This window comes from Guillardia theta, assembly GCF_000315625.1.
Source record: "Guillardia theta CCMP2712 unplaced genomic scaffold GUITHscaffold_22, whole genome shotgun sequence".
Lineage (NCBI taxonomy): Eukaryota > Cryptophyceae > Pyrenomonadales > Geminigeraceae > Guillardia > Guillardia theta.
In genome coordinates this window covers 96,777-117,756 of record NW_005434652.1, presented here as the reverse complement: position 1 = coordinate 117,756, position 20,980 = coordinate 96,777, and the positions used below count along the sequence as shown (strand labels likewise).

The 20,980-nt window shown below is 48.5% G+C and overlaps 6 protein-coding genes across 6 annotated transcripts; 3 read left to right on the top strand and 3 right to left on the bottom strand.

Annotated features, from left to right (window-relative positions):
- Positions 1-147: 147 nt before the first annotated feature.
- GUITHDRAFT_105839 (hypothetical protein) lies at positions 148-1,276 on the top strand (the record flags this gene model as incomplete). The annotated part of the gene is made up of 5 exons (XM_005835154.1): positions 148-606; positions 665-709; positions 933-999; positions 1,058-1,140; positions 1,187-1,276. The coding sequence occupies 5 exons, from the start codon at positions 148-150 to the stop codon at positions 1,274-1,276; spliced, it is 744 nt and encodes a 247-aa protein (XP_005835211.1).
- Positions 1,277-1,561: 285 nt separating this feature from the next.
- Positions 1,562-3,219, bottom strand: GUITHDRAFT_136757 (hypothetical protein; the record flags this gene model as incomplete). The annotated part of the gene is made up of 7 exons (XM_005835153.1): positions 1,562-1,637; positions 1,684-1,732; positions 1,785-1,838; positions 2,463-2,604; positions 2,662-2,805; positions 2,854-2,912; positions 3,162-3,219. The coding sequence occupies 7 exons, from the start codon at positions 3,217-3,219 to the stop codon at positions 1,562-1,564; spliced, it is 582 nt and encodes a 193-aa protein (XP_005835210.1).
- Positions 3,220-3,889: 670 nt separating this feature from the next.
- Positions 3,890-4,782, top strand: GUITHDRAFT_105837 (hypothetical protein; the record flags this gene model as incomplete). Its single annotated transcript, XM_005835152.1, has 2 exons — positions 3,890-4,685; positions 4,736-4,782. 2 exons carry the CDS (start codon positions 3,890-3,892, stop codon positions 4,780-4,782), a joined length of 843 nt encoding a protein of 280 aa, XP_005835209.1.
- Positions 4,783-5,680: 898 nt separating this feature from the next.
- Positions 5,681-7,320, bottom strand: GUITHDRAFT_151829 (hypothetical protein). The gene is made up of 9 exons (XM_005835151.1): positions 7,292-7,320; positions 7,255-7,260; positions 7,146-7,228; positions 7,029-7,095; positions 6,662-6,748; positions 6,458-6,559; positions 6,241-6,404; positions 5,937-6,037; positions 5,681-5,885 (listed from the first exon to the last, which is right to left on the bottom strand). Exons 3-7 carry the CDS (start codon positions 7,192-7,194, stop codon positions 6,380-6,382), a joined length of 330 nt encoding a protein of 109 aa, XP_005835208.1. The 5' UTR covers positions 7,195-7,228; positions 7,255-7,260; positions 7,292-7,320; the 3' UTR covers positions 5,681-5,885; positions 5,937-6,037; positions 6,241-6,379.
- Positions 7,321-13,677: 6,357 nt separating this feature from the next.
- GUITHDRAFT_136755 (hypothetical protein) lies at positions 13,678-15,672 on the top strand (the record flags this gene model as incomplete). Its single annotated transcript, XM_005835150.1, has 14 exons — positions 13,678-13,823; positions 13,877-13,935; positions 13,980-14,026; positions 14,078-14,212; positions 14,332-14,404; positions 14,451-14,476; positions 14,530-14,567; positions 14,619-14,696; positions 14,723-14,813; positions 14,864-14,930; positions 14,980-15,059; positions 15,107-15,175; positions 15,229-15,299; positions 15,582-15,672. The coding sequence occupies 14 exons, from the start codon at positions 13,678-13,680 to the stop codon at positions 15,670-15,672; spliced, it is 1,071 nt and encodes a 356-aa protein (XP_005835207.1).
- Positions 15,673-17,255: 1,583 nt separating this feature from the next.
- GUITHDRAFT_136754 (hypothetical protein) lies at positions 17,256-18,599 on the bottom strand (the record flags this gene model as incomplete). Its single annotated transcript, XM_005835149.1, has 7 exons — positions 17,256-17,282; positions 17,308-17,376; positions 17,453-17,704; positions 17,891-17,999; positions 18,047-18,176; positions 18,219-18,285; positions 18,549-18,599. 7 exons carry the CDS (start codon positions 18,597-18,599, stop codon positions 17,256-17,258), a joined length of 705 nt encoding a protein of 234 aa, XP_005835206.1.
- Between the last annotated feature and the right edge of the window lie 2,381 nt (positions 18,600-20,980).

The following is a 20,980-nucleotide window of genomic DNA, read 5'->3' as shown; positions in this document are numbered from 1 at the left end:
ATCGTCTTGTCAGGTGGAACTCAATTCATGGGTCGGCACACTGTTTCATTTTTGCTCGAACAGGGCGCTGACGTCTGGGTACTGAATCGAGGGAAGACAAGAAACCCGTTTCAGCAGCAGCAAGTGAAGGTGTTGAAATGCGACCGAATGAATGAACAGAAGAAATTTAGAAGAATTCTGCAACATGGCAAGGAAGACGAAGATGTTCCTGCAGAGTCTCCGAAGGTCAAGTGGCATGCCGTCATCGACTTTGTTTGCTTTCGACGGAAGGGCATTGAAGACATTCTGTCTGCCTCAGGGTGCATCAAACATTACGTTTTCATATCATCTGATAGTGTTTTCATGGCATGCGAACGATCAAAGATTGAAAGTTATCAGTCGAAGTCAGGCCTTGAAGAGGATCATGCTCTTCCAATCAACAACAAAAAGTCAAAGAGAGAAGCAAAAGAACGAAACTATTATCAATATGAATACGGAGGAGGAAAGCTAGATTGCGAGCTTTGCTTACAAGAAAATTCCGATAGATTCGACAGATACACCATCTTGAGATTGCCTGATGTTATCGGTCCCTTCGACAATCTTGGATCTTTCATGAACTTACAGAAGGTATTTGTCTGCCATTCGTTTTCTACCATCATCCTCACTGTTCATAAATCGTGTTCAGGCGATTTTGGCAAATGAGACAATTGGGACACGAGCAGTTCCTGATGTGAGTCCAGATGTGCATCAGATCAGTCTGTGTTATGCTCCAGACGTAGCCAGAGTTGTCTTGCTCCTACTGCTGAAAGGCATTCATAAAGAAATCCTTTTGAGAATCCTCACATATTCTCAGGAAACCATGTTTTCAAGAACGTCTTTCATATCGCGTGTACAGAGAAGGTCCTTTGCCTATTCTATTCTTTGTATCTGCTCAATTATTCTTTATATGGCAGCCTACCATTCCAGAGTATGTGAACATGGTTGCTGAAGCAGTGGGAGTCGGATGCAAGCAAGATCCTGGTAATCCCTACTCTTCACTCCTTGATTCGTCATTCCGTCGTTCTTATTCGCCTTGCAGAATTGGAAACCGAATTGGTATCCGTTGACTTCGGACCAATAAGCAACGAAAAGGCGAAAAAGATCTTACAATGGCAGCCAACGGTAGATAAACATGGCACTTTCAGATTTCGCTCACTTGCAAATCTAGCCCTTGCAGGAAGCTATCTGCTCAACAGTAAACTGGTACAAAGATGAGGAGAACGTGCAGTACACCTCCCACCTTGTTGACTCAAGGTGAAAGCAACACGGATGAGCTAATAATATGTGGTTTTCTGATAGTTTCACTGTCCGCAGCAGCAGCAGCAGCAGCAGCAGCGGCGAGTGACGAAGAAACTATGGACGTCAGGATAGCTCATCATTTACCTTGTGACGAGAATGGTGGGAGCAAGTTACTAGAAGGTACATGTCGGAGCAGGATGACTGTTGTTTATTACACCAGTGTACACTTGGTCACCATCCCTGTAAAATAAAGCCTCTCTCAAAGAGTAGATCTGGATGCTAACACCATGTGGTAAAAAGATGATCAAGACGTGAGATTCGTGGCAATTTGACAGATAAGGTTGTGGATGAATTTGAGTTGCTCTCCTTCTTCGATACAGCTGCAGCAATGGAGTGAAAGAGATGTGATTGTAAGCGAGGACAGACCTGAAGGGCGGTACATGCACGAACAAGGAGTCGCTTCCTTCGGGGTCCTCTATTGGTGAATTTCAATCGCGGCGAAGTGGGTGGAAACAACAATCGTCAACCTGTTCGACAAGATCGCAATGAGCAGTAATAGATCCAATTGCAAACAAAGCGTCCTGTCACAAAACATCAGACGATGCAAATTTTAGATCGGAAAATTCCTGGATCACAAGAAATCTTGACACGAAAGTTTTTGCGAAGAGCTGAACAAATCCTTCGAATCGGGAGGAGAGACTGATGTAGAGCAAGCTTAGATAGGTAGCACCGTGAAAACGAACAAACCTTCATCTGTTGTGATATTGGGCCATCCTCGCTAAGATGCATGGATTGTGAGTACAGAGAAAAGGCATTGATGAATGATCACCTAAAAATTGGCTGCTTTGACGGCTGCCATCCTCTCTCATCAGGACAACGGAAATCTGCCTCTGCGATGAAATGAAATTCACTATCTCAACCATCTGATTCTCGTATTTCCCCATCGTTTTCCTCCTCGTTCGCATCATCATCGAAGTATTCACCATTGTGTTCATGATCATGGCATTAAACATCATCATTTCAATCATTTCATTCCGAGATCATAGTCATGAACATCAGCACCATCACCATCACCATCAACATCAACATCAACATCACCATCACCATCGTCGTCGCCATAATGATCATCATCATCACCACCACCACCACCACCACCACCACATATTCTTCTTTCTTATCATCACACAGCTCACTGATGCCATTACCATTCCATGCAACCTGCTCTAGTTGAAACTCTTCCTTGGATGCTGCAACCCCCAAGTGCAACCAGACCCGAAAATCCTCGTGATCGCGGAAACATGTCTTGTGCATGGCAGAGAGTCTCTCTTTGCATCCTTCTGCTGACACCTGCAACAAGCAACAGAAGTCATCAATCACCATGATGACAAACGACAACAACTTCACCTCCATGACCAGGCAACGGTCGACTGCAGCTTCGAAGGGAAGGGGATTTTCCTCCAAGTATGATGGAAATTTCTTGACGATGACGTCGGTAGGATTGATTTCAACATTATCAAACTTGCCGAATCCTGTCAGTGCAAACACGACCTGCAAATATGTCGGCACAATGCACTTCAAGTGCCAAGATTCTCTCACTCTTCTCGCCTTCTTGCGCCTCCTTTGTCCCTTCATGTAGAAATCATAAAGATACTTTGCTGAAAGTCGTTGATACAATGTCAGCAATAAAAAAAGACATCAAGAATCCACATGGAAAACTTCCTCCTCCCCTTCCTCTCCGACTTTCTCTATTCTAACTTGCTCGCCAGTTTGCAAACCAGTTTCACAATAGCAGTGAAGCTTTTCATCAAGTTCAAAACCTCAAGGAGAGCGCAAACAGAAGCGCATTTCACTTCACTTCACTTCACTTCACTTCAATCCATCACAACAGTCTCATGCTCGTCCACCTAGAGCCGCCGCTGCCATCGCAGCTCCGGCGAACACGACGATCCTCCCGCGCGCCATATAATTTTTGTCCTAGCTGTCAGCCAGGGGTTGCCCGGGTAGATCGGATACAATATTTAAAAGGTCGGGGCCCGGCCGGGCCGTTGCCGCAGTGCGGCATCCTTGCACTGAGTTCGGAGGATTGAAATAAAAAAAAAATCCTGCCTTCCGACTGTGGGAAAAAAAAATATTCAAAGCATGTATCTATTATAAAACAAGAAATATAAAAATGTGACAGATTGTCACCGTTGCAGGGGTTAGGGGGGTTGGGGTAGTAGTGAATTTACTACTATCGCAACTGTTGAATCATTTTTACACCCGGTCCTGGGAGCTCTTGTGCAGGGGTTGTCTGACATGTAGTAAAATCATAAATGTTTTACTAAGTTTTAAAAGCGCGTCACGCCCATAATAAGCCACGACCCATCGCCACCACCCCCTCGTCCTACTACCCCCCAATCTTCCACCAAAGAAAGACTACCTCCCTCTACTGAGTCATCCGCGGCAAGTACCCTACCCCTCCTTATATGCTTAATCTCACTAAATTCCACCCCGTCCTTGAGAATACCTCGGAAGCGAGCCGTGACCTGGAGTTGCTGAGGGGTTTGCTCACCCCCAGCAAACAGGGTGGAACGAGGGGTGGTACATCGTCCTCCTCTCCCCCAGCGAACCCACAAACTGAGCGCGTTGAGGCATGGCGGAAGGGAAGTTGATGAGAATGGAGGAGGTGCCGTGTGAGGACCTCCTTCTGTGCTTCCAAGCTATCCAGGATGGTCATCATGGCATTCAGCCCAGCACGATCTGCTCCTGGGAGCTGCAAGACGGTGCATCGTGCAGGGGCTCTGGAGTGCCGTGTAATACGTTCTGCAACACGGAAGATGAATTCAAGGACAAAGCGAAGGCAGGAATCCATTTCGAGTTTGAATCATTGATTTCTCCTTCAGAAATGATTGAGTCAAGCGGATCTGAGACGATTTCTTCCAACGAGCTGGTTGAAAATAGGATGGATCCTACAGAAAATGCGCAGCAGGAGTTCGCTAGCCAGTGCTTCCACTCTTTCCCAATTCAGCAAAGAGCAAGAGATGGCCAGAAACGATGGGCAAGGACGCTGAAAAAGTTGAAGAGTGTTTGGAACAATGTCGTTCCTGGCCATGACCTGCACGAAAGGTTTGAAGGACAGCTGAAACTTTGCTTCTCGGCGAAGTTCAAGAAGCAGAAAGAGGCCCTCTTGCGCTATCTTCAGATTTCTGCAGTCAAAGGTCTCATTAAACCTCTGGCATTCCAGGAGCCAACTATTCAGCTGCATGGCCAGGAGAAGAACTTTGCTGGTTGGACTGGCTTCAAGGTGGTTCCTCAAGAAGCGCTCAGCTTCAAGCATGGATTGTTCGACATGTTCGTGGAAGGCACATCGAGGCCCTGCCCGACCAACACTATCCATAACATGTTCAGGAGAGCGAACCTGGTTCCTCAGTCTCTGGGCAAATGGAGTGGTGCTCTGGGGGGTGAAGATGTGCCATTCGTGATGTCTAGCACTGTGCAGGGTCGGCGAGAAGCGAAAGCACCGCTGCGAGCAAGACTTTGAGCTGAATGGTAGGAGGAGATCGAGAGCGCACACGCCGCATGCTAGAATTTAGCAGACACTTGCTTCGTAGAGGCTTGTTGAGTTACTGAGAGAAGTATATTTACTAATAACACTAAGATTTCGGAGGAGTCACGTCCGATGACAAAACTGTACTGAGGCTCGGCTTGCCTACAAACTCTGAGAAGTAGTTGATCTGTTCTATGTTACAAATACTAGATTGGTGTGCTTACTCCTCTCGACAATCTCGACTTCTCTGATCGTTCGATTATCTGCTACCGTACTTCAAATTCTATCTCCGATCGGACTCACTGTGATCAGACTCAGGCGCGGCTAGTGACAAGTTGACATTACTTTAATGAATCACGACCGTACGGTACATGACATCTGATGCGGGTATAGTCCAGCAACTGAGCGATAGTGCACTTAGGAGTAGAACAGATGAACAATGAAGCTAGATTTGTTTATGTACAGCAGTAAGAGAACACACGTCAATGTTCGTGCAATCCCATTCTGATGACGTGGCCAACGTCTAAGATGGGTTGCTTATATGTCGAGGTCAGGCTTAACCCGTAATACAGCAATGAGTAAACATGTGTATCGGTTTATACCAGCCTCATGCTTTCATCATACCAATGTGTTGTACGTACGTCTACGCCCAGTACACATCTTCGATTCTAGCATTATACACCTCGCCAGCGTACGTAGCCTCTTGCGACTACTCGCATGATGCTGCCATGTCCGTTACTGACGTAACGTCATGCGGGTGCAACATCACTCCCCCTTGCTCGAAACTTAGTGTCGTCACTGCGTGAGAGCATTGATTTATGCAACACCGGAATCGACCCAACGGCTCCGATGCTGTATGAGGGTCTCCCTTTGACTCTTCGCGAACTAACCAACAAAATGCGAAAATGGCAGGAAGCCAAAATGCAAATGTGGTCCAGGACGGTGAGTTCCCGGTACGTTTCAGCAAATGACATAGGTTCCAAAGTCATACATGCATTCATATGCCTTTCAGTGAGCATAACACGTCGTTTCCACATGCTTTTACGTTTCCTTCGTAGCATTTTGTGGATGCACGTGAGGAATTGCGTGTAGCATTTTTGAGGTAACGAGACGTTGGATTGCCTTTCACACACTGCTGATTGTGTGGGGTAAGCAATTCCAAACCCTGATGTAGCTTTTCGCATCATCAACTAGCTTCAATGGAAGTTTAGAGCAGCTATGCAGCATTTTGCTACACGCCGGTTACCCACGGAGGTGAGTTAACGAAGAGTACGTTTCCATGTTTCAAAAGAAATCATGTTACGCGCCATCGCCCTGATTAGCAATCATGTTTCCATGTCACCATATCAGCCCATATACTATGGGGAAGCTGTGCTATGAAACTCTTACTCCTTTCTCCCATGTCCATTTGCGTTTGCAAGCAACTATCACTACCCACTGAAGTCGCAATGCCCCAGGGATGCTCAAGTTGTGCCACATGCTTATGGTTTCGCTTGTACTATGCTACTCCCTGGTACTAGAACAGTCCAGAGGTGCTCAGCACTTCGCGTATGTGTCTTTGTCCTTCGAAGGATCTTAGACAAGTTTGAGAAAAGTTTATTCATTTTGAAAATTACCAAAGGTAATCATCGTATGAATTACTTTTTTGTTTTCCTTTGATAGCGTGTTGCTTCAGGGAGGTTCAACAATTGGTCTCTTAGATAGAGAAACTGATCAGCGGGCAGCGGTTTTGTGAATATATCAGCAACTTGCTCGCTTGTATGAATTGCTTCCAAGGTGATCTCCTTGTTGGCAACGCATTGTCGTATGAAATGGTGTCTTCTCTTGATGTGTTTCGATCTGCTCTTGCTGACGGGATTCTCGCTGAGCTTGATGCAGGCGGCGTTGTCTTGATAGCATATCGTCGTAGGTTGCTTGTATCCCATGAATTCGAGCGTCTCTCGCAAGTACAAGATCTCGATAGCTGTAAGCGTGCTTTGGATGTATTCGCTTTCCATGGTAGACAGTGAGACTGTGTTGTGTCTTGCTGATTTCCATGAGATTGGTGTCCCATTGAGGAAAATGACGTATCCACCGGTTGATCTGCTTGTGAGCTTGCAATCGGCGTCTGAGCTATCGCAGAATGCGACTAGTTCCATTTTCTTGTGTCCGTTGTCGTCGTTGTCGGTGTATCTGATTCCTAGTGTCTTGGTGTTCTTGAGATAAGCGTATACTCTGTGCACTGCCATTAACAGTTTCTTCGTAGGACTTGTGAGATATCTTGATAGCAATGATACTGCATAGCTGATTTCTGGTCTTGACCATGTTGCTATGTATATCAGACTTGCTACTTGGCTTCTGTAGATTTTGACTAAGTCTTCAGGCGCGTGCGGATCAACGTCTTCTGGTTCGATCACGAACTTGGGATCCATTGGCGTGGTGAATTTCCCTGTAGGGTCGATCCCCTCGAGGTTGAATCTTTTCAAACATTTTTCGATGTACGCTTGCTGGTTGCTGATGAAGTCTCCAGCTTCGTCCCTCTTGTACGCGACTCCCAGATAGAAGCTAAGATCGTTGTCGGTTGTTACGCTGTATCCTTTTGTGTTCATCATGAAGTCGTCGAACTTTGCAAATAGTGCTTGGCTGTTGCTAGCTTGGATGATGTCGTCGACTACTAACGCGATGATGATCTCTCCCCCTTGCTCGTCATGATATAGAAACAAACAATCATCTGACGTGCAGGCTTTGAAACCGAAATCGCGTAGGTCTTGGCAGAGCTTCTTCCAGAAGTTTCGACCTGATGAAGGAAGTCCATAGACTGAACTCAGGATCTTCAAGTATGCTGCTCTAATGTTGCAGAACTCTTGAAATTCCTTTGGGGTCCTGATATATACAACTGTAGGAAGTGGTGCCATCAGGTATGCAGTTGAGATATCTTGACATCTGACGTGCCATTTGTTTGCTCTGGCGATTGTCAGAAGGAGTCTGATCGTAATTGGGTTCGCTGTCGCTGAGAAGGAGTCGAGGTAATCGATCCCTTGTACCGCGTTGTAACCTTGTATGATCGCTCTTGCCTTGTATTTCAATACTTCTCCATTCGGTCCTCTTTTCCTTTTAAGGATGATTCTGCATCCGATTGCCTTTCTTCCGTCTGGGATGTTGTCGACTTCTTCGAATACTTTTAGTCCGTTCCATGATCGTGCCTCTGACTGAATTGCTGTTATCCAATGGTGTCTCTCTGGGTTGTTGTTGTTGAGAGCTTCTTTGATGCTTGGTTCGTCATTGTCAAACGCGATATGGCTGGTTGCCGACAACATGCCTGTGTAGAATAGTTGAGCTTTTTGTATCCTTGATTCTCTTCTTTCATCTTTCTTGCATCCTTGAAGAAAAGACATCAAGCTGTCGATTTCTTCGTTGTAATGATTTTCGTTGTACATGTTTCGTTGTGGTGGCCCATGTGACCATGTCATGATTTTCTCTTCCAGGTTATTGTATGTGTCGACAAGTACTCCACAGTATTGTCGCTTCGTTAAGGTGCGATCTTGATAAGGGATGCCCAGGTTCGTAAGGAACTCTAGTGTGCTTCCTGATGGAAGTAGTGTCGCATTGATGAAGTCTTGATTGTCGAACTCTTCAATTCCTGCTGGAAGATCATTGTCTTCGTGGTCTGAATCACTTGTCGGTGTGTCCACATTCGTCTTCTGTACAATTCGTCCTGACCTCAGTTGATGTTCAGGTATTTGGGTGAGTTTATCCCACTCAAAATCCTTTTCACCACTGTTGTAGGTTTCGACTTGAAGACTGGCTAGTTCACGGTTCATGTGCCCTCTTTCTGATAGTCCTGGATCCACCGCTACTTGTTCGTCTTGTGTGATATCACTCTCTCTTACAACTGATGTTTCAGAACAGGTTCTCGTGAGATGGTTGTCAACTTCAATAGCTTGTTGCCTCACTTGGATCACCATGGGATCATTGTGTGCTATGCCATGTTGTTGATCTGTAAACGGTCGTCGATTTCTCTCTTCAGGTTGGGCGCTGGAGTTTCCACCGGCATCTTCAGATTCTGAATCTGATGCGTCTGATGTATCTGACATTTCGATCAATCGTTCACCGGCTCTTTTGAGCACAATGACGTTGTCGTCGCCAAAATCATCAGTTCCGCCGTATGGTATTTTCCAAGATCTGTCCTCCGGGTGAGAAAATCTGTAGGGGAATACTTCTTCGTTGATGCTGCCAAATAACCTTTCATTCCTAGGTGGTGGGCGAAGCCAAGAAACACGCAAACTTCTGCTGTTGGCTCGAGTTTTTTGTCCAAGAAACACGCAAACTTCTGCTGTTGGCTCGAGTTTTTTGTCTTTCTTTTGATCTAATCTTCTGTCCTTTAGGATATGATCTGTAAACGCTTGGTAGCAACTGATGTTTGAGTTTCTGCTGGTAGGAAGGAATGCATTCTCGATCTCTGCGTTGTAATATATAGCGCTGAGCCAGAGATTTTTCGGAACGTTTGAGTGTACGATTGCCAATCTAGTCCTTGTATCTAACGAGTAGATTCCAGATTCAGCTCTTCCATTTTGCCAATGTTCATATGGTGCGCTTCTTTCTAGGTGGATGTTGTGCTTCTCGTACATCTTCAGTGATTTCTTTGAAACCATTTCGCTCCCATTGTCAACTCGAATCACTTTGGGGTAGACCCCATTGTTGAATCTCGTGACAACAAGTCGTAACGATTTCCTGTAACCTTTCTTGCTCGCTAAACCTACAGGCATCTTGAATCCTGAGAAGTCGTCTTTCCAGAGTTGGAGGTACTTTGCTCCTTCGATCGAGCGGACTCGATAGGAGCTCATATCCCCATGCAGCCTGTGAAATCTGACATCGGATCTTTTGTGTCTGAATTTTGGTAATGGAGCTGCCTTGGTTTTCGCTCTGCGGCATGTGTGACATGTCGGCAGGGGTGTCTTTGGATTGATTCTCTTCAATTCCTCCATGCCTTCGATGTTTTCTGCCAGTTGGAAAAGGTATTTCTTGCCGATGTGGTTGGTTCTTACGTGCCACTTGAGCAGAATCGCTGATGCTCTTGTTCCTTTGATGCGTTCTCCCGTTGAATATAGGTAAATATTCTTGAGATCTGATTTGTCATTCTTCAATTGTTCTTCGTATTCCTTGTCGTTTTCGTCAAGTTCTTCGATCGTTGTGTTTGTAAAGTCGTCAAAATCTGTAAATGATCTTGGGTCGTTGAGATACTCCTTGGTTTGCTGTTGAATCTCTTCCGTCGTGAATTGTCTTGTAGGTTCTAATGGAGTGTTGTCAGTAGTCATCAGCTCGTCATCGGAGCTGCTGCAACTGTCCAAGGTCTCTCCATTTTCACTGTCTGACTCTTCTGACGTGTCTAATTCAGGTCGTACATCTCGCATGCTGATAGGAAAGGTCTTCATGTGCGTGGGCTTGAAAGCTGTTGCCGAAGTTGTGCTCTCCCCCTGCATCGCAGCTTGGTAGATGTGGATGCTTCCCCCCCAACGAGGTACGCTCTCCAATCTTGCGCCATGGATGATCAGGTGGATTCTGCGTTTTGATGTACTTTGTGTATTTGTCGTATGTGTTGACTCCTTGATTGTTGCCGTGAGTGGTATTTCGCCTTCTTGAATTTCTCTGAGAATTGTGTCTTTATCCCAGATGGTTTTTGCTGATAGCTTGGAGATTATCTTATTGGTCTTCCTGTTGGGTCTTTGGATTTCGACGTACCATAGGTAGGTGCTTGGGCAGAAGTAGAAAGGTATAAATTCATTGTTGAGTGTAATGATTCCGTGTAGTCCTCCTTCTGGTTTACCTTTGTGGATTATTGTATGACCACTATTTGTAATTCGCCAGATGGATAACAGGTTGATTTTAGCATTTTCGTCGCTGATTACTGTTGCTATAGTTGCAAATGCAAAACGTTTTCCTTCGATTGATGCTATCGTTCCTGCTAGAATTCCTCCGAGCGATGTATTGATCTTGCTGCCCCCCACGCCGGTGATCTCAGTTTTGTGTGTAAACGATCTCTGTAACCAACTTGGATTGCAGAGTACGCTTACAGTTGCACCTGAGTCGACAATAGCGTACAGGGACTCTTGTTGTTCTTTCGCTTTTAACGCGTGTAGGAAAACTTGATACCGATCAGTGTTCCTGATCAGTAGTCTGGGTATATGAAAGATGTATTCAAGGTACCATGGTTTTGAAACTTTTGAGAACAGAGCTGCATCAAGCTTGTGCAGTTGGATCTCTTCAGTTTTCGACCTGGTATCACTTTGATATACAACATAATTTTTAGAACAGGGATACTCCTTGGGAGATTTATTCTTTCTAGAACTGCGTCCTAGTGTGCCTCGGAACGTCTCTTTTACGACTTCTTTCAGTCGTTTCGGAGGTGTTCGAGATGAGGACGGTTCATCGGATTCGTCTTCATCACTGCTAGGTGATTCTTGAACTGATTCTTGGGTTTCAGTTTGGTCGGTAGAGGTGGCTTCTTGCAGTGCTTTTGTGAGGTTCACGAGGACCTTCTTGTCGATGCTGACTGTTTGCTTGTATTTTGACTTGGGGTACTGCCCGCTCTCCTCGTTTGAACGGTTTGGGTTCGACGAGCGATGACTCTTGGCAGTAAATTTTGCGGATCTTCCTGCCCTTGTCTGAAAACCGGTTGAAATGCTTCCTGTGATCCTCTTCATGGTTGGCGCTGTTTTATTGCCAGTGGCTCTTTCTCCGATCCTAGATGCGTCATGCTCGCTGGTAGCGTGACTGAGAGAAATCCTTGCTGGAAGTCGTTTTTCTTTGCAGATTTTGCATCCAGTAAAGTTTTCTTGTTGTTGTCTCCTGATTTTCTGTGGTGTATTGTTTTGTTTGACGGAGGCTGAAAACACGGCGTTCGCCTTTCGTTTCTGACCTGAATGATGTGCTTCTGTTGATTTCTTGCCAGAGCTATCTTGTCCTGCTTGGAGGATAGGTATTGGGTGTTTGGTGCCTCTGGTAGTGAAGTTCATCATATGTTGATGGAATTTCAAAAAATCTTCAATCTGTGGCTCTCCTTCGTAGAAGAAATTTTCTTCCGTTGCGTTGCGATGGATTTGAGATGTTATCCAACTACCCAGTTCTGCTTGCACGCCCGTTTCGTCGATTGCTCTGAGGTTGTCGATAACGTCTTTGAAAGCACGGGTGTAGATGAAAGTGCAGTCTTTGCCTTGTGAAGCAAATTTCTTCAAGGTCCTAACCACATTGGGGATGTAACTCTGGTAGTCTCCGTTGTAGATTACTGCTTGCTCTAGTTCGGAGTTTGAGATTGGCAAGGGTCTGTTCAGCTTTTGTTGCTTCGGTTGGCTTGTCTAGTCTTTTAAAGTCTGTCCATGCCTTGATCCCAGCTAAGCAAAGCTTTGTAGGTGTCTCGGGGGATTTGTGTTCTTCTTCCATGTGGGCTTTCAGAATCTGAATCCTGCCAGGGCATTGCATGTAAACAGTGTGGAGGATTTGCGTCAAAGCAGCATCTGCTTCTCGTACAAATTCTCTCCTTTTCTGTCTCATGTTTTCCTGTAATTCTTCTGATTGAGTATCTCTGATGGGAAAATGACAATCGAAGTAGGCTCTCATATTTTCTGGATTCCCTTCAGAGTTGAGGTATGCATAGTATTGCCCTATCAACTCGAACTGTATAAAGTTCTCGATATCTGGGGCAAGTCTTTGCATATTCTCGGGTGTTACTGCTGTAATCATCGAGTCCTGAGGCTGATTGATTGGCGGCCATTGTAGACGGTATGGCGACATCTGTTCCTTTAACGCGAGGCTTTTATAACCTGATGCGGGTATAGTCCAGCAACTGAGCGATAGTGCACTTAGGAGTAGAACAGATGAACAATGAAGCTAGATTTGTTTATGTACAGCAGTAAGAGAACACACGTCAATGTTCGTGCAATCCCATTCTGATGACGTGGCCAACGTCTAAGATGGGTTGCTTATATGTCGAGGTCAGGCTTAACCCGTAATACAGCAATGAGTAAACATGTGTATCGGTTTATACCAGCCTCATGCTTTCATCATACCAATGTGTTGTACGTACGTCTACGCCCAGTACACATCTTCGATTCTAGCATTATACACCTCGCCAGCGTACGTAGCCTCTTGCGACTACTCGCATGATGCTGCCATGTCCGTTACTGACGTAACGTCATGCGGGTGCAACATCAACATCACCGTGATGCCAGTCGGATTCAAGCTTGCAGACTCGGTCACCCGAGTCTGGCCGGGCCGCCCCCTCGCGGCCCGGCCCCGCGCCCGGGCCGCCGGCTCCGAGCCTGGGGGCGGGGCGGCCCCAGGATTGGCTGGCCGCCGAGGCTGCGGCCGCAGTACGGTGACTCGCGGCGGAGCGGCTCACTCACCGCCGCGGCCACACTAGCCGCGGACTCCCGGGCCCGGATCGGATCGGATCGCGGACTCGGGGAGTCACCGGTACCGTGCGCTAACTTCCGGCCGTGACCCCGCCTTAGGCTCTGACCGTGACTGAATTGATCACTGGCATGATGGCATAGTACCGTGGCCGTCTCACTCATACCACTGCCGGGGCGGCAAAGTGACCGTCTGAGTGAGCCGCCGGCCCGCCTGGCGGGAGGGTGCCGCCGCTGAGTCACAGGCTGCCCGGCCCCGCCCCCACCACCCCCCCCCCCCCCTCCCCAGGATATAACTGATATATAATATATATATATATTGTATGAAAGACCGTTGAAAAGTTTGACAAGTTTTGCTCTGTTTTTTTTCACGGTCAATAAATATTTTTTTTCTTGAGGCGGGTTTGTAGGCTCTATTTCTCCCCCTCCTTTGTTTGCTCCGGTTTGCCCTTCTTTCAAGTTTCAGTCAATAAAGAGAATAATTCATATACTAGCTACTAGAGCATTGCGATGATGAAACTTGGGTTGGTGTTGATGCTGCTGCTGGTGAGCGCCGGGGGGGCACAGCAGCGATGCTCATGGGAGGACATGAAGTACCTCGAGCTGCTCTACGTGGGCACCAATGGAGATGGCTGGAAATGTGGAGCACAGGGAAGGTCTTGTCGCCATGAAGCAAGGAAGCAAAGGGTTGATTATTTCCATCGCGCAGGCCATGCGAGCAGCCGACCAGCCGATCGAGCGGCTCCTCGATCGGGCTAGCATGGGGGGGTGAGTAGCAGCATGCAGCGAGCTAGGACTCATCTATCTGGCAGTTGGTGGAAATCTTGGTTGGCAGCACAACGGAGCCATCAAGCCATCGGTTTGTACAAGGGTTTCTCATCTCAGTCGAGTGGTAACGAGCGCACGTCAGGTCCCTGACTGTTGCCTATGGTATGGTATATTCTGCACGGCAGAGGGGAGCAGTGCGGTGAGCGCGATAGTTTTACCGCACAATCGCCTCGTCGGGGCCTTGCCGGATGGAATCAGCGTCTTTGAGAATCTCGAGGTGACGTCAAAACTTGTCATCTGCCAGAGCTTTCATGCTGTCTGAAATGTCTCTAGAGAGAGCATTCCTTTGAGACCTCATGAGAAACTTGATCATCGTTTTTTGACGTGCGTTTGAAGGTGCTCGATCTATCCGCGAATAATATCAGCGGAACCATGCCCATGGACATTTCAAGACTAGAGAGATTGAAAGGTGGGCTGATGTCATTTTGATTGCAAGCTGACTTGAAGACTTATAGATCTCATCTTGTTTGACAACCTGTTGGTATTGCAGCACTTCTTTGAGTCACAACAGCAGACATGTGAGTTTTTCTCCAGACTGGATCAATCCCTGACCTTAGAAAGCTCCTAAGACTGTAAGACTATCATTTGAGAAGCCGTTGTTGTTTGTGATGGTTGTTTCAAAGAGAGAAGATCGTTCTCGCTGAGAATTTCCTCGAAGGATCGATTCCAGCTGCTTGGGGAGAGCTAGTGAGGATTGATAGGTCTTGAGGCTGAATTACCTGAACAGTTCGTGTCTTCAGCACAATCTTCGCATGATCATACTGCAAGAGAATTTGCTGACCGGAACAATACCTGCTGAACTTGCGCAGCTGAAGAACGTGAAGAATTGTTTTCCTTACAACAAAACTCCTGTTGAGTTGATCTCTAGCTTTCTCATCTTTTCCTGCATAACAACGAACTACATGGCACCATCCCTCGAGAGCTTCTGCAGCAAGGTATCTCCTCCTTGTTCGCCTCTCTCCTCTTACTCCTTCACTTCTTCAGACAGGAAGTCCAACTTGCAGTACTTCTACGTGAACGGCAATGATCAACCTCACAGACTTGTACCTGAACTTGACAATGAGGTAAACATCAACCACCTCGCACTGCCTCCTTGACCGTCGAGGGACAGCAGATGCATTCAGAATCAGGATTGAGAGAGGTCGATGATGACGAGAAGAATGTTTGCAAAGGTGACAAGGTGAAGTAAAGCGTGAAGATGTCATGTTTGCTCTTTACTCGCTGCCATGACAGGTTTGTTCCCCTCCGGACTCAGACACCATTATGGACCCCGAGACTTGGTACCGCAAAAGAAACATTCACGAGTACGTCTCTTCCTCTTCCTCTTCATCATCTCAACCTCTTCCCACAAGATGTTCTGTCTCATCTCCTCTTGTTTTTCCCTCCGCTACTCTCATTCTCTAGAGGGTGCAGCACCAGCCCTTCAAGATTTTCTTCGCTCAGCTTCTTCCTCATTCTCCTCCCCTCCCCTTGATCACCATCTCCTCTCACCCATCCTGCCTTCTTCCCGCCATGCTGACCTCCTCTCTCCTCCTCCCATCTTTCTCCTCAGTAGCAGCAGAGCACTCGTCTAACTTTTTCTGCAGGTACAGGAAACATCTGACGGAACGGAACCGCAAGAGCAAAGTCGAGAAAGTGAAACGATACCATGGCGTCAAGTACTGGCATGAAGTTTAGAAAGATTTCAGCATTCTCATTCATCTGCTCCCTTCATCTCCCACCACCGTCCTCCTCTCCTCAGACCGCAGCCATGGCGCGCCATCCCGCCATGATAAGTCGACCCCGGTCGCCATGGGCAGCTGATGGAGGTTGGGAGCAGGATGGAAAAGGAAGTCCGGGAGGGAACGAGAGTCTCGCCAGTTCTCTAGCGTTATCCCTGTACCTAAACTTGAGAAGAGCAGGAGGGGAAGAGGAAGAGAACTGGACAGGGGGAGGGGCAGGAAGAGGGAAGGAAGAGTGGGAGTGGGAGGGGGAGGGGGAGTGCGAGGAGGGGCAGGAGAATTACTCGACTGTATGCTCACCTTGCGGCGCCCCACGAGCAGCATAGATCAAGGAGGCACTCATCCACCTGAAGACCGTTAGGAGGGGGGGGATGGGGGGGGGAAGGAGAGACAACGATTGGAAGGAAGGAAGCAAGGAAGGGGGGTTGGAATCAGTGAGAGGGTATGTTGGGGAGGGCGGGCAAGAAAGGAAGGGAGAGAGGAGGAGGAGGAGGAGGAGGAGGAGGAGGAGGAGGAGGAGGAGGAGGAGGAGAGATCATCACTGTAGAATGTTCGCTGGGACCGCATGCTTGCGGGCTCCATCCAGCGATGCCCCGTAGATTTTCATCCTTTCCACAAGAACCCTCAGATGTCGATAGCTGCTAATGAAATCAGAACAATGACAATGATGATGATCAAGAAAAAGAAGAAGAAGAAAGAGAAGAAGAAGGAGAAGGAGAAGGAGAAGGAGGAGAAGCAGAAGGAGGAGAAGAAGAAGGAGAAGGAGGAGAGGGAGAAGCAGGAGCAGGAGAAGGAGAAGGAGAAGGAGAAGGAGGAGGAGAAGCGCAAATGAACGGAGAGGGTAAGAGCAGGAAGAATGACGTGCTCGGGGACCGGGAGAAGAGAACAGTGTCAGACGCGGCAAGAAGGAAGGGAGACAGAGCGGTAGGAGGATGAAACGGGAGGAACACATGGTTGGACAAAAAGCAAGCAAGGGGACGAGTAAGTTTGTGCCTTTTCTCCTCTTCGCAGAGCTGCTTGCACGCGATGACGAGCCTCTCCTGCTGAGTGTCAGCTGGAGGGTAGAAGAGGAACAAGCGCGAACCTTGAAGCCTTCAAGCATGCTTCCTCCCCCCACCAGAACTACCTTCTTGCTCACCTGCAATCATTGTCACCTTCCCCTCCTCTATTGTCCCACCCACTCCTCCCCCTCCCGCCCTCCTGCCCACCCCATCCCCTGCTTTTACATCCCCCGCACCCTCCCCCGCTCCCGTGCCTGGTTCGCTCCTCCCTCCCTCCCTGCCCCCCCTTTCCCCTTTCTCCTTCCCTTCCCTTCCCTTCCCTTCCCAGTTGGATCACACCTGAGCTCGAACATCCAACTCGCATCTGCTCAGGCTGTCGAGGACAAGCTTGGCGGCACTCAGCTCGCTGTCTCCTGCATGCCAGGTGAGCAGGAGAGGGGGAAACCGTTAAGGAGGAGAGGAAGAGAAGAGCGAGAAAACAAGAGCAAGAGCAGCAAAAGAGAGGTGAAGGCGTGCCAACCGACAAACTTGCCGCAGCTCATGCCAAACAGGACATTACAAACATCTGTCAGAGCATCGTCAGCACTGACCCAACCCCAGCAGATGCCCATCAGCAGCTCACTAGTTCGCGCGAACTGACCGACCATCACTCGGTGACCCTGCCCAACGAGCACATGGATGGTTTCGAGCTGGAAGCTGTTAGACAGACACGCTTCCTCCTCTACCACTTCGCACCTCGTCATCAGGGTGGAGAGAGCAACTTCGTACGACAACATCGTCCATGTCCTCTGCTTGTCTGTGCGCATCCACATGGTCCAGGATCGCGTCTTCGGGAGCCGGTGACTGCCACTGAACAAGCTCCTTCTCACCCGCCAGGGCCGCCAGACATTCATGCACAGTCCGCGTTCCAACATCTGCTACTGACATGGCGTGCACGAGAGGATGCCCGTGGTAGACAGGGAGCACACAAGTCTCCGAGTAACCAACCTGTGAAAGATCATGTTGAGACCCTCCTCCTCCCCTTCTTCCTGCTCCTGCTCCTGCTCCTGCTCCTGCTCCTGCTCCTGCTCCTGCTCCTGCTCTTGCTCTTGCTCCCTTCCCCCCACCTCCCCTTCCTTCCTTCCTCCTGTCCCTGCTCCTCCCTCTTCCCCTCTCCCTCCTCGTGCGACTCACATCAACCATCAACCCCGAGAGTTCATTGTCTCGGCAGCACGCGTAGACAGGCTGTACAAGAGCAGGGACGAACTGTACCGAGTCAACCTGAAGCTTCTCCAGCAGGATGCTGCAAGGCGTCACCACTACTCCTCTATCGTCAACTACAGTTCACACCTGACCACGAGAGCTCGAAACTTGGTCTGCTCTGTTACCTTCTCACACAACACAACCTTCCTTCCTCGTGGAGTGCACAGGAGGATGTTGATGAACACGTTTCTGAGCGCCTTCTCCACTTTCTCTGGCTCTGCAACTTCACGTGAGGGTCGTCTTCTCGGATTCCTCTCACCTGCTGTCCTCCTCAACATGTTCTTCGGAACAATCTTGCGAGGGACATACTCCCCAGCAAAACCAACCTGCAATGTTCTCACAAGGACTGCTCGCTCGCTCTCTAGACATCTACACTCTCTCCTTCCAACCCCTGGGATCCTTCGAGGAACAGGGAAGACTTGCACTCGTTCGTTGTCGTATCCTCACTCTCCTACATATCTACTGACTTGTCTTCGCTTTCCTTCTAATTCTCCTCTTCTCCCTCTCCCTCTTCCCTGCATCCTCTGCGCTCACCAGCCCCTCTTCTTCTCCTTGTCGTGATCTCTTCTCCCTCTCCTCCTCCTCTCACCTTCCAGTACATCGTCCCCAGCTCCAGCAGGATCGCCGCTGGTTCAGCCATGAAAATTTTCTAGTCGAGCCCCCAGTGACCATGTTAGTTCCCCCTTCTGCTTCCTACGGGCCCCGGGCCGGGGGTAATGGAGGGGATGTGGTCCGTAATGCTGTTTTAATGCCGCCTTGCACGAGGCTCATTAGTGCTTGTGATGATGATGATGAGGAGGAGATGGAGGAGAAGTAAGAAGAAGCTGATCTGAGTGACATGATGATCAAGGAGCGAAAGGGTAGAGGAGTCCATGATGGTTTACAGATATGTTGAGGATCATGACGAGGACACGAGAAAAAGATGGCGAGGATGACAAGAGGGCTGATGTCTAGATCATGAAGAGATGCTCCCAATCACGTGAACATTATGATGATTCTATCAAAATTTTAACATCAAGAGTTGTCATACATATCATCGTCACCTTGTCTACCCTCGTCTTCAAGAGAACTCACTTCCTGTACGCCAAAACCTTGCAGTCCGCCAAATCATGATCATGATCATGATCGTGATCATGATCATCACCATCACCACCACCACCACCACTATCATCATCATCATCATCGTCATCGTCATCATCATCATCATCATCATCATCATCATCATCATCATCATCTGCTACTGCTGCTCCTCCTCCTCCTCCCATTGCTCCTGCTCCTGCTCCTCCTGGACCATGTCCTCAATTTTAAATCATGCTCAGGACGAGTGAGGGAAAGACGATGAACGTGTCGCTTATCTTCATATCTCCTGCCCCGCCCCCTCTAGCTATTTCCCCCTGAAACCCATACAATCAAAGTATAGTGTTGTTTCATTCACTTTTGATGTTACTCAGAGATGATGAGCATACATCGTCTATCTTCAAGCATCATCTCCTCCTCCTCCTCCCCCGCATGGAGGGTTGCCAGGGTTCCTTCCAGGGGATTCTTTGGACTCTTCGGGAAGGGAAAGAAGGAGAAGGGGGTAGAGATAGATGCGAATCGGTTGATAGAGGAAGCAACAAGGAGGGACGAGCCTTTAAGTCCCATGCTAGAGCATCCTGCTCCTACCATCCGAAACCTTGCAGAGCAGTATGCCAAGATCGGGAAGGGATGCGGATCTTGCTCTGAGAGGTTTCCTCCTTTATTTCACAAGCTCTTACTGCTCTCCCTCCCTTTTCCTTCCCTTCTCTCCTCACTGCTCCTTCCTTTCTCCTTTTTGCTCCTTCCTTTTTCCTCACTGCTACTCCCGCTTTTTCCTCACTGCTCCTCCCGTATCGCTGCTGCTCCTTCCCCATCTCCCCTGTTCTTCCTCCCCTGCTCCTTCTGCTGTTGCTGTTCGGCCTTCTCCTCCTCGCTCCCGTCTCCCTCCCCGCTTCACCAGGTGCTTGTCCTCGACTTCGTCCTGATTCCTGCTGCAGCTATCAGGGATACTCCTGCCCAAAGTCTGGCTTCCCTTCGTAAGCAGCGCCGTCAACTTGCGGACGGAACTGACTCATCTCTTTGAAGACACTGCAGGAAAGAATGCAACTTGTCGGACAAGGCTTACCAGAAAGTGGTGCGTTATCTGTTCTATCCTTCGCTGCTTTTGTTGCATTCTTGCACTCTTGTTTTCATAATTCCTTCCTGCTTGCCTTCCATTCCCATTTTCTCCTCCTCAATCTGCAATGTTTTCTCCTTCTCCTTCCTTCGTCATTATTCTTCGACTGTCTCCCCTGCTCGGATCTTGCCTGAAGTTTATCTCATCTAGGTTAACGATCTCCGAGAGATCCAGCAGGATTTACGAGACCTTCGTGAGAAACTGACTGCTGCTGCTGCTGCTGCTCCTCCTCCTCCTCCTCCTCCTCCTCCTCCTTCTCCTGCTAAGTCCTCTCGTCCATGTTCTGCTTATCCTCCTCCTCTTTCTCTAAAACACCTCCTCCTTCTCAACCTCGTCGTCTCTTCCTCCCTTCAGTTTGTTTCCTTTCTTTTTCTCCTTTATACTTCTTCTCCATCCGCTTTCTCCTCCCACATTGACGTCTTTGCAGATTCCGGAAGGAAATTTCCGGAGTTTGACTTTCCCGGTCAAGATACCCCCCCTGCTCTGCTTGTACCCATCCCTTGCAGAAACACCTTCTCCCTTCCTTTCAACCCCCCCGCTCTCCCTCCCTCCCTCCCTCCCCCCCTCTTCCTTCTTTCCCTTTCCTACCCGCGGCTCTTCTCTCTTTCTTACTTCCCTCACCCTGCCTCCCCTTCTTCTTCTCCTTCTCAACCCCCTATGCCCCCCCCTTCCCCCCTTGTCCTCCTCGTCTCTAGTCCTCTCCTTCCTCCCCCCTCCTCCCCTTTCCTCGCCCTTCACTCTCTTGTCATCCTCCTCACGCCGAGGCTGTTCCGCAGGCCCTCCGACCAATGCCTGGAACCGCGTCGAGCTCCTCAACTGGATCTCCT

Bases quoted from the DNA above. Each gene is read 5' to 3' on its own strand.
- GUITHDRAFT_151829 (XM_005835151.1), bottom strand. From the start codon at position 7,194: ATGGATCCCAAGTTCGTGATCGAACCAGAAGACGTTGATCCGCACGCG. The intron at 7,096-7,145 runs CTGAAGACTTAG...AGTCTGATATAC, and splicing joins AGACGTTGATCCGCACGCGC to ATAGCAACATGGTCAAGACC. The intron at 6,560-6,661 runs CTGCATCAAGCT...CAAGGAGATCAC, and splicing joins TGCTATCAAGACAACGCCGC to CTTGGAAGCAATTCATACAA.